A 12,328-nucleotide genomic window follows, 5' to 3' on the forward strand; every position below is an offset into this window, starting at 1 on the left:
GGGGCCTGGACTGCACCAACCAACACTGTTTAGAATTGTTCAGCACCCTCAAGGAAAGGGTCTTTTGGATCTGAAAACGTACCAAATGACACTGCTATAGATGAGTAATATAATAGTTGGCTCTCACAATTAAGGGATGAATGTTATGTGTATGTTAAGATGTATAGTGATGTTATTGTAATGTGTCCTCCCATAGTCCTCTTTCCCCTCCCCCTTGTAATAGCCTCAGTAGTCAAGGCATTTGAAGAGGGCCAGCTTGTTACCAGGAGGTGTGGCGTAACAACACCTGACCTCCAATCAAGATGTAAAAAAAGTAATCTCCACCAATGGACGGCAGAAAAAGAGTTGACTGACAAAACTTTAGGAGGGGCTAAGGGTACAAAAGGCAGAACATCCATTTTATAGATGAGCACATGGCTGATAATCACGGAGGCTCCCAGTGCTGTAATTTTTCCTTATTCCATCATTTGTTGTATTTTTTGTTAAGGTTTAATAAACCTTTTAAAATTTTAAAAGTGAGGGTCATTTCTCACAACACTGTGACTTAATCAGAGGCCCAGCCTTTAACTATATCAGTCACCTCTATAATTAAAAAGAAACAATGAAAGTGGAAGTCAACTCATTCAGTAAGGGATGAAGAAGCTTCTCCTAAGAGGCAGCAGCAGAGCAGTCCCAAGAACAGGAGAGGAAAGAATGAAATCATAAATGAGACAGAAAACCTACAATCCCTATCCCTAAGCAAGCAGTGAGAGATGTGAAGCCATCAATCAGATGAACAAATTGTCAGCTAGTTATTCTGATGCTGGGATATTGGAGCCAAACATCAGGAATTAGAGGGTAAAGAAACCTAGCAGCTGGGATCCTGTTGGAATGTTGGAGGACACAAGACAGATGATGGACTTTGGACCTGGTTAACATAAGAGATTTGATAACAGGATGCCTTGACAAAAGCAAATGGAACTTTGAAAATTAGACCTAGATTGCAAGAAGATTAAATCAAACGGGTTTAGCGGAAAAAGAAAATCCCAATGAACTCTGCAAGCAAGAGATGTTGTTATATGCATAAGTTTGTGTATGTGATTTTAACCTAATCATTGTAGTACACATTATTAGTCTCCCTGAAATAGTATATAAGCGCTTGTATCCCACAGTAAAATCAGATTCTGATACTGAGTCAGTCTCTCCATCACCAACAGGATCCCTTGTTAGGAATAAGGTCACTGACAAAAGGATTGTAAAAGGGGCAGGAATCTTTGGAGGCAGCTTTCATCGAGTGTGGACAGATATTTCATCAAGGAAGGACCTACAAATTCCCAAAGCAAGGGGACCACCACTGGGGGAGGTATCTAGTATCTGAGGGAATTAACTGTGGTGGAGGTATATGACAACCAGGTATCCAATGAGCTGTGTAAAATCCCATGCACATGGCCCACATGGTGAAAGTTTGTATGAAGTGCACCAACACTGTACACCAACAACCTGGCAGCAATGAGCTGGAGAGACACAAAAGCACCAACTCTGACTGGATTGGCCAGCCAACTTGAGAATTCAAAGAGAATCTCACTTCCTCCCTAGATCTCGGCTGTGGAGAAATTGTTCCAACAATTTTCTCATCAATTAAAGAAGGATAAGTCTTCCTCACCCATAGTGACCAACATCTTGGCTATTAAGAGTCAACCTTTTTGTCTTCAGGGAGAGGTTTATCAGTGACACACACCACATACCACCTTGTGGTTCTATCTGCCATGACCAGGGGGAGGACATAAGGAAGCAGGTTGGTGAACCTACACGGAGACTAGAAGCTCAAGTACAAGAAGTGCAAGAAAAAACAGCAGCGAAAAGGCATCCATCCATGAAAATTATTGCCCTAGTGTCTGTTGGTGCTTAGTTGCTGGCCAGGGTTAAACCATAACATTGAGTCATATGAAAACCTTTCACTGGAGCACAGGGGGACTTCTCAATCAAGTCAAATGATGTATCACGGATACAGGCAATAGCTACACAGTACTGAGGTTCATCAACTACCAAAATTAGGTAGCAATTTTCTACTGAACACCTCTTGAGAGGGTGTGATAGATGCACCCACTCTGAGTGAACAGTATTAATTACCATTAATTAATTGTTTAATCATTAATAAAACCCTTTTAGTTAACCCCACAATGGCAACTTCTTTTAATAATTCATCTGTGACAGAGTAACAAAAAATGCATTAACTTGAGCACAAAGTAAAAATCAAGAATAAAAAAAGCCTAATGGAAATACTTAGAATTACTTCAGCTACTAACGAACCTAAATCTTAACAATGTACAATAGACAACAAAGCCATCCTACATTAGTTATTATTGCTTGAAATGCTTCAAGCTTTCTAAATATTAATTATTACATTAAAATTAAGTCAAGATTCCCTGAAATACATAACATCTTCAAGAGTACATTACAAGAGTATAATATATTGATTTGACCTAAAACAGTGTGCTTTGTACCAGTTTTGCTATGAACAGACTATTTTACCATGCAGATCTCAGAAACCCAGCCAGACACATAGAACTTTACAATTTGCTGTAATTCCTGTTACCATAGCAGAGCAATGAAATACTTTTTCCTCTTAAGTTGGTAGGTGCAATTAGGCATTTACTGGACTTGATGGACCCTATTATGCATAAGAACAGGAAGAAGCCCTACTTTCAATATACAATGAGGGAGTTCCCTCCTGTCTTACTACCTTATTGTATGCTTAGAAGAAGGTCTTCTCAAAGATAAATATCCTCAAAGTGGTTTTTTATAGAGATCAGAATGGACTGGATAAATTTTCACCCTGATGAGGATATAAAGCTGTCATATACTTTTTCTCTATAATCTTAGGTTAATAGTCCTATCAAGAACCTTATTCCAAATTACATCAGCATGTTCTATCAACTTGTGAAACCAAGACAGTCTCACCAGAAATTACTACAAACATCTTTCAAATCTGGCTTTTTGTTTTTCATCTGAAAGAAAACTGATATCTCAGGAAAGCAGTATTAATTCCAAGCAATTAGTATATGTTCTTCCATTAGATACAGGACTGTTGGTTTTGCATCTTTTCCACATAATATATGTAGTGGGAAAAAAAAAAAAAAAAAGGCAGGCATCATACCTTTAACCTCTCAGAGCATTAAGTCTAAGATGCGATTAGAAAGTATTTGCATAGTGAACATATACTGAAATCATTAGGTTTTGTAAATACTCCAAGAATTTCACATGTGCTTCTACCTATTATTAAAACATACCTTATTTCATCAGTTTCTGGCACTTTGGTGTAAGGTAGAATTGCTCGAACTCTCCTTCTATCTTCCACAGGCTACAGTTTTAGAGAAGAGTTCAAAGATATTAATTTTCCCTTTCATTCTAGTGTAGCTTCCTCTCCCCAACATTATGCTATTCTGAGGAAAAAGACTGGTAATAGTAATTTGTATCCCTTTGCTAGTTTTAAGTTTTTAAAGGGTCAAATTTGTAAGAGCTGGAAATGCTCAATTCCTAAAGTTATCTACATAAGCCTTCATTTTGGTTCTAGCCTGTAACATTATCATTCATGTTATCTCCAAAAATCAAATTACCAACAGTGTAATTCCCATGAAAGAGCACTTTACAACTTACTTCCTCTTAGTGAAAATTTGTGAAAATTTAACATTCAGAAACATCTTTATTCGTGGAGGACGGAGGCATTACTCATACTGATAATTACTGATATTGTCTTAAGGATAGTCACTTAAAGGAAACAGCTTTCAGGAGCTTTGGTTATTTCAAGGATGTGTACTTCAAAATCTTTGCTAGAAAACAGTAATATTATTTTGATATAATTTATACAGTCTGTGTAAAACCCTACATTATAATGGTGCTCTTTATTAGCCAAAACCCACACATTTCTTATTTCAGTTTACGTAAAATGTTATTACTACATTTGGAGATAGCTGCAATACCGGACATCTAGCCTTCTCATTACAGATTTTTATTAAAAACCAATTTTTTTATCATTAGTTTCTATCAGTAAAACCTTGTTTATATATTCATTTTACTTCACCATATGCTGAGATAGGTCTAGAACTAGGGGAAGCCATCTACAAGGCTTTTTTTATAGAAAACTATGAATATCAAATGCAAGATTAATGATATTAATATTTAAGCAAATTACATTTTAAAATTTTACTACTTGCCTCTGGAGGTGCTACTGGAAAGAATAGTTTTTCCCCCTTCAGCAAACAAGACACATGACTGTAATACCCAATAAGGTCTGAGAGTGAAGCAAAGCGACGTCCACCAATGTAATAATCTCCACACATGGCAATAATCCTGTTAATAAAGAAAAGGAAGGTTGACAGAAGAACTTTTGCTACAAACTGTTGAGGTGGTTTGGGTTTGGAATTTTTTTAAAAGGAAATGAGGATGACGCGGAGTTGTTAAAGCAGGCTGTCTATGTTCGAAATACAATATTACAAACTCACTAAAAATGTTAAGAGCTACCTGGAAAAGCAACTTTGAGAAGGGAGAAAATAGTGACAGAGGGATTTAACTATTCCTTTGGTTACACAAAAGAAAAAAATTGAACAAGACATTTGATCTACTTAAAAACTATTGGTTTTTTTGTAAAAAAATGTGAAATTATCAGTTTTATGAACCTTGCAGAATGCTAAAAACAGTTTCCAATAAATTATGTAGTAAATGGGAAAAATGTCATACTTTCCACCAGAACTCTGTGTTGCAGTGTCAAAACAATAATTTTTAGGATCATAGAATCAGTTTGGAAAAAAACCTTTAATACCATGGGGGTTTTTAAGATAATGGGACTTAAACATTAACCCAGCACTGCCAAATCCACCACTAAACCATGCCCCTAAAGCACAACATCTACACATCTTTTAAATAACTCCAGGGATGGTAACTCCACCACTTCCCTAGGCAGCCTGTTCCAATGCTTCCCTTTTGGTGAAGAACTATTTCCTTATATCCAGTCTAAACCTCCCATGGTACATCTTGAGGCCTCTTCCCCCTCATCCTATTACTTGCTACTTGGGAAAGACAGACCAACACCCACCTGGTTACAACCTCCTTTCAGGTAATTCTAGAGAGCAATTGTCTTCCGTGAGCCTCCTTTGATCCAGGCTAAACAACCCCAGCTCCCTCAGCTGCTCCCCATAAGACTTGTGTTCCAGACCCTTCCCCAGCTTCATTGCCCTTCTTTGGACACACTCCAGCACCTCAATATCTTTCTTGCAGTGAGAGGCCCTGAACTGGACACAGTATTCAAGGTGCAACCTCACCAGTGTTTAGTAAAAAGGGACAATCACTTCCTTAGTCCTGCTTGCCACATTATTCCTGATACAGGCCAGGATGTCATTGGCCTTCTTGCCCACCTGAGCACACACTGGCTCATGTTCAGCTGGCTGTTGACCAGCACCTCCAGGTTCTTTTCCACTGGGCAGCTTTCCAGCCCCTCTTCCCCCAGCCTGTAGTGTTGCATGGGATTATCATAACCCAAGTGCAGGACCCAGCACTTGGCCTTGTTGAACTTCCTACAGCTGGCCTCAGCCCATCAATCCGGCCTGTCCAGATCCCTCTGCAGAGCCTTCCAGCCCATCAACGCTCCCACCCAACTCAGTATCATCTGTGAACTTTCTGAGGGTGCACTCAATCTGCTCCTCCAGGTCATCAATGAAGATATTAAACAGGCTTGCTCCAGTACTGAGCCCTGGGGAACACCACTGGTGACTGGCCACCAACTGGATTTAACTCCATTTACCACCTCTCTGCTCCCAGCCATCCAGCCAGTTTTTTACCCAGCAAACAGTGCACCCATCCAAGCCATGAGCAGCCAGTTTCTCCAGAAGAATTCTGTGGAAAACTCTGCCAAAGGCTTTACTGGACTTGAAGTCTAGTTAGACAACATGCACAGGCCTTCCCTCATCCACTAAGTAGGTCACGCCTTGTCATACAAGGAGATCAGTTTATCCAAGCAGGACCTGCCTTTTATAAACCCATCCTGGCTGGGCCTGATCACCTCTTTTTTCTGCATATGCCATGTGATGGCACCCAAGAGGATCTGCTCCATAATCTTCCTGGCACCAAGGTCAAGCTGACAGGCCTGTAGTTCTCCAAATTCTCTTTCTGGCCATTTTTGTAGATACATCACATGTGCTAACCTCCATTCAATTACAGAAAATTCTGAAGGGCAAGATGAAAATATAAATATTTTCCTTCCCAATATTTTATATCACTCAGCAACTCACCAAAAAAAAATACTACTACAGCCAAAAAGAATTTAGTTTTGATGGACTCATACACTATCTGTCAATCATATGCAGCATGAACATATGCCATATACAACTTGGGGGGAGGGGGATTTGGAGAATTTTCAACTACAATATTGGTATTTTAGTCAAACAGAAAAATATAAGGAAAGTTTAATCTGAGAAATATCACTTTTAGGAAACAAATAACAGGGAGATTGTCAAGCAATGAAAATTTCACCCATTTTTGGCAGAAACCAAGCTTTGGTGGAAGTGACACTTCCAGTCTATGGGACCCAGGGGGCACATCCCTATATTTGGCTGAATTAACTTCAAGACTGTCAATCTTGAGGCTGGACAAATGTTTGAGTGTGGCATCTGCCCTTCTAATAACAAAAAACATATAAACTCTGCAGTCAACAAGTGAAATCAAAAGCAGGTCTGCTCTATGAATACCAGTATCAGCAGACAAATTAGTTTCCTTCAGATAGTTCACATATTTAATGGATCCAAGAAGAAAAGATTATTTAAGATTTGAAAATATTATAAGGATTCCTTTCTTAGAAAGTAGCATTTAATGGTTTCCCATTTTCTGAGATGCCAGAAACAATTTTATGGTGGACAGAAACCAACATTCAACACCTGATATTGGCGACAATAGGCAGAAGTTATTAAAAATTAGACTCTTGAAAACTTAAACTTAAAAAACAAGTATTAACTTCATTTTCTACTACTGCTACACAGTAATCAGTTTCCTAACAAGAATCAGTATAGCTGCGAAGCATGAATTGTTAGCTCAGACATGATGCAAACATGTGCATGCTATTTGTTTGCTTTGCAAGAAAACCTGCTTTCTGTTTATTTCTTGTTATCTAGATAGCTGACAAAGGTTTTTTCTAGTGCTGAAGATGCACTTGGTATTGTATTTTGTGAAGATGAACATTACACTGCAGCACACTACATGCTGACTAACATTCAAGTGTTTCCCAGAACATCTGATTTACACTAAATGAGACTAAATTAATGTCTGTAACTTGCTAATGGTAAAATAACCACAGTTACAATTTCAGATAAATGGATACTTGTATTTAGAACAACTAATTCTAACATAGACTGAAAGCTGATTTTAGCAAATCCTCATATTTTTAAACACATTACCTCTTTGTTTCTCAGTTATAGCTATCTTATAAACACAGATTTGCTATGACTTTGACATTCAAATATGTTTTTTAAGCTGCAATATCTGAGGAATAGACTTCAAACAATCTGATTACTACTAAGAAGCCTGCATGTTACTGTAAATTTAGTCATAACAACTTTAGACAAGCTTTTCTATCCTGATAATGCCGATTTCCTCACATTTTCATTTTTCAGCCTGTAAAGGAATTTTTGTAGCATGGTTTAAAACAATTAAACCCAAGCAAAGAGCTATACCATACATGGATTAAAAGAAAAGTAAAGAATATTCAATTTATAATACAATTGTTTTCTATACTGTACTACATTCTAGATCCACAAATAAATAAGTTACAGTGTTTTAAAAGAAAACATTTACTTCTCACCTAAAATGATTGACACTTGTTTTACTAAGGAATGAAAGCACAAATGAACCCGGTCTCCGATCACTCTCTCGAATAAGGTAACTTCCAGGTTTTTCCGCTTGCCAAAGACGTTCTTCTGCAATTGTTCTGTCGAGTTTTCCATGATACCACCTAAAAAACATGTAACAATGGGTGTCCTTAAAAGTTAAGGCCTCTGTTTGTTTATTCTCACAGAATAAAGCTATGAAACTAATGAAAGATCACAGTTGAAACTGATAAAATTCCAAACCTTTTTTTTCAAATAAAGTTATCAGATGTTTACATGTGCAACCTCTCTCAAATTACTTATTCCCAACTGTCCTAGATTGCAAGGCAATGTGTATTCTATTTGCCATCTGTTAGAGGTTTGGCTCTTCTGTTAATTGGGCAGTTTTCTTTATCTCTTCCACAAACCAATCCTCCCTCCGAGGAGACATCTGCTGTTAATGGGCCATTGAATGTCACTGCATGAGTGATAAAATTACATCATCCCATTGTGAGATGCTCCGCCCAGAGGGAGGAGCCAAGCTTTCCTAACTGGATATAATGTGAGATTTTTGGGACACCAGCACAGCCTTTGCACTGGATTCCCAGAGGAACAGCTGCCTCTTCCACTGGATCGTCAGAGGAAGACTACACCCTTCTACAGGATCCCTGCTCCAATAGAACCACATCTACCACTCCAGGACTGCAGCCACCATTCCAATTGGACTGCTACCAATACTCTGACCCACAGGGTGTCAGGTTGTATTCTGACTCTGTCAGTGTTATTTTGTTTTACTGCATTGTTTATTTTATTTTTATTTTCTTCCCTAATAAAGAAGTGTGATTCCTGCTCCCATATCTTTGCCTGAGAGCTCCCCTTAATTTCAAATTTATACCAGTTCAGAGGGAGGGGGTTTAGATTTTCCGTTTTAGGGGAGGCTCCTGCCTTTCTTAGCACACACCTGTCTTTTCAAACCAAGACACCAACACACAGAATTTGGAAAGCTTCACAGGTTCAGATAACCTGTTTCCCCAAATAACTCACACTGGAGAAAAGCACTCTGAACCATCCAAAGGGGGAAAAGGCTCTTTATAACCACCTTTTTTTATTCCCCAATTTGTTCATTTTCAGTAAATAAGTAGTACCAGAGGTAACTGATCTGCTGTATTTTAAGCTTACTCAGGCTTCTATTCAGGCTACAATACAACCTGTTTCTCAAACAACAAACATAGATCATAATATCAAAATCTGCACCTAAAAAAAATGACAACATTCACATCAGAGTATATTTCAGCCAAAATTTCTTCCCCAAGCACAACATGCAGCCTATTAAGAGCAAATACAAATGCATGGCAACTCACAGACTTCATAATATGACAAAAGAACAGTTTAAGTTGAAAGCTAAACTCATTAAAACACTCCTTACCCTTTCCTCACTTTTGACTTCTTTCTACCCCAAGCAATCAAATGGGGGGAAGCAGCAGTGGAGGAAGCAATCAAAGCAAAGACAAGTGCTGCTCTCAAAACCTTTTAAAAATGAAAACTTTTATAAAGGTAATGTTTTATACTATTTAAATTATCAGCTATTTCAGACCATTCACCTAGTGATTCTACCAATTTGCACATTTTGCAGGAGTTGCAAGAAAAGTATTTTAGAAGTGATATGAAAGTAATCTTCCAGCTTTAAATACACAAGAAAAAAAATGAAAAATTGCAGTTTAGAGTAAAAAGACCCAACAAAACAGCTTAGCTGGTAATAAAAATCTTGCAAAAACCATTTTTTCTATAAAATAGAAATTCTCAAAGCCAACTTTTACTTCCATCTGAATGAAAGTCAAATAAATAAATGATACAGATTACATATAACAGCAGAAGTAGTACCAGTGCCAAAACTGTTTTCATTTGCAAAGCTGCAGTCTTGTCAGAACAGCGCTCTCCTTTGCATCTCCCCATCCTGACTAAAACAAGTTAAACCAGTGAAAGAATTGTTTTGTCTGTACACTGTATTGCACTTGAGGCAAGGTTAGAAAGATCGTGTCTGTGGTGGGTTGACCCCAGCCAGCATCTATCCACACATACAGCTGCTTGCTCACTCTCCCAACAGAACAGGGTAGAGAATAGGAAGAACAAAAGCAAGAAAATTCATGTGTTGAAAAAAAGTTTAATAAGTGAAGGAAAAATAAGAAGGGGCTGGTGGAAACAGAAAAAAACCCCCACAAAGCAATGCACTGTTAATCACTCACTCACTACCTCCCACAAGCAGACCAGCGTCCAGCCAAACTGAGCAACGGCTACCTTGGAAGACACACACACCCTCTTTTTTATTGTTGAGATGATACCTGACATGGTATGTGTCTTGAATTGTCAAGCAAATTGTATTCTATTTGCCATCTGTATGGCAGTTGTCTTCTGTTAAGTGGGCAGTTTTCTTTATCTCTTCTACAACCACTCCTCCTTCCGAAAAAAACATCTGCTAATAATAAGCTATTAAATGTCACTGCATAACTAATAAGAACTATAGCATTTCATTGTGAAATGTTCCGCCTAGAGGGGAGAGCCAAGCATTTTTACTGAAAATATAATCTGAAGATTTAAAAACACTAGCACGGCTTCTCTACTGGATTTTTTTAGAAAAACAGCTGCTTTTTCTTTCACTAGATCTTCAAAAAAAGACTACACCCTTTTCTACAAGATGCTTATTCTAACAGAACTACACTTGATACTCTAGGAAGACTGCAGCCACAATTCTAATTGGACTTCTACAGGATCTCTGCTCTAACAGAACTACACTTGACACTCCAGGAGGACTGCAGCCACATTTTAATTTGACTGCTACCAACACTCTGACTAACAGGGTGTCAGGTTGTGTTCTAACTCTGTCAATGTTGTTTTAGTTTACTGCGTTTTTATTTTATTTTCTTCCCTATTAAAAAACTATTATTTCCTGCTCTCATATTTTTTGCATAAAAGCCTCTTAATTTAAAATTTATAGCAATTCAGAAGAAAGGGTTTTACATTTTTCATTTTAAGAGAGGCTTCTGCTTTCTTTAGCAAGCACTTGTCTTTCCAAACAAAAACAAATTTTGGCGCTCAATGTGGGGCTCAAGGGCATAAAAACAAAATGAGAATAACAGTTCTTGAGTAATCTAACTTTTGTGTGCTGCTATAGAAACCTTGTTAAGTGACACCATGGAGTCCAGCTTACCCTAGTTTAAGTAACTTGTAGTCGTAGCTATATTTCTCCCATTTGTAGGCCCTTATCTAAACACGAGTCCTGTAACCAAAACTACTGTGGCTGTTGTCCAGTTTGTTGTATAAGTAAATAAGGTGAAAAATTCATCGATTTTTAACTTCCTCTGGAAAGCAAGCACATAAATTCACAGCTATCACACGCTAACTGTATGTTTTTGGGGTTACTTTAATAATAGCACCTCCTATATAAAAATGACACCGGAAGAAATTTTCTCCCAACCCTTTAACCATCTCTTTGGGTCTGCCCCACCAGTTTTTAAAGGGTTCAGATCCACTCGAAATACTAATAATATCATACAGTGGCTAGTGTTGCTGATAAGCCTGTTCTATTTAGCATTTTTAAAAAAAGGAAGAGTAACCTAGATAACCACCCTGACACCTACCCCAGAACCTGACACAGAAACAGAAACTAGGGATGCTGCTGCCCCAGAGCCTGACCCTCCCCCACAGCCCACCTCAGATATGAACTACCCAGATTGGGTAGGGGGTCTGGTGAAAGAGATGCATGAGATGAGCCAAATGCTAAAAAAATACACTTCCCCAGCTGGTGAGAAGCCCTCCCCCTGCCTCCAAGAGAGAGAGTCTAATAGTGCAGCAATAGAACCCACAGATGTTACAACTGTCCAAGTTCCAGCTGAACTGCAAAGGCAGTCACAGCCAGCAGCAGTTGCCCCTGTAGAAACAAAGAGATCTAAGATGAAATCTGTGGAGGGATAGAATGTAAGAAAATAAAGATAGTGCAGAAGGTAATCTCACACCTGAGGAGTTGCAGCTGTACTAATCCCCAAAGATTAGGAACAGGCCTGCCCTTAATAGGCCACAGCTGTATCCAATAAGAAGCGTTCTACAAAAGAGTGGGTTAGCTAGTTGAGGAGAGAGTTGGGGTTTGTTGGCGGTGCTGTGAAGAGAGATGGAGTTGGCTGTGCTTTGAAGGAGTCAGTGCTATGAGGAGCTGCCCATGAGAAATCACTGAGGAGGTATGGGAACTTTTGCAATAAGATGATAACAGAAACCAAAGTACCCAGATAAGGGAGGGCCCTCACAACCCACAGGGGAGCCAGAGGTTACAATCATCACCAAGTCCCTGACGTACAAAAGTCTCCGTAATCTGCACAAAGACATTGTACAACAGGGATGTGAGGCTTATACAACCTGGCTACTTCGGGTCTGGGACCTTATGAGTACAGGCGTCCAGCTGGATAGTAGTGAAGCAAAGAATCTGAAACCCTTAACCCAGGACTCAAGTA

The 12,328-nt window shown here is 38.7% G+C and overlaps 1 protein-coding gene across 4 annotated transcripts in view; it reads right to left on the reverse strand.

Moving 5' to 3' along the window:
• The window catches only part of LOC132341490 (ras GTPase-activating protein 1-like), a 125,875-nt gene that overhangs the window by 94,756 nt on the left and 18,791 nt on the right, over nucleotides 1-12,328 (reverse strand). For all 4 annotated transcript variants that reach the window (XR_009490242.1, XR_009490243.1, XM_059873074.1 and 1 more), the window contains exons 2-4: nucleotides 7,826-7,975; nucleotides 4,194-4,329; nucleotides 3,270-3,340 (exon numbers count right to left, since the gene is read on the reverse strand). Coding sequence is in view for 2 of the 4 variants with exons in the window: in XM_059873074.1 (XP_059729057.1) it covers nucleotides 3,270-3,340; nucleotides 4,194-4,329; nucleotides 7,826-7,975 (357 nt within the window). In the remaining 2 variants the exon portion in view is untranslated. The remainder of the gene's footprint in view (nucleotides 1-3,269; nucleotides 3,341-4,193; nucleotides 4,330-7,825; nucleotides 7,976-12,328) is intronic.

Source organism: Haemorhous mexicanus, chromosome W, assembly GCF_027477595.1.
Source record: "Haemorhous mexicanus isolate bHaeMex1 chromosome W, bHaeMex1.pri, whole genome shotgun sequence".
In the NCBI taxonomy this organism is placed as follows: Eukaryota; Metazoa; Chordata; class Aves; order Passeriformes; family Fringillidae; genus Haemorhous; species Haemorhous mexicanus.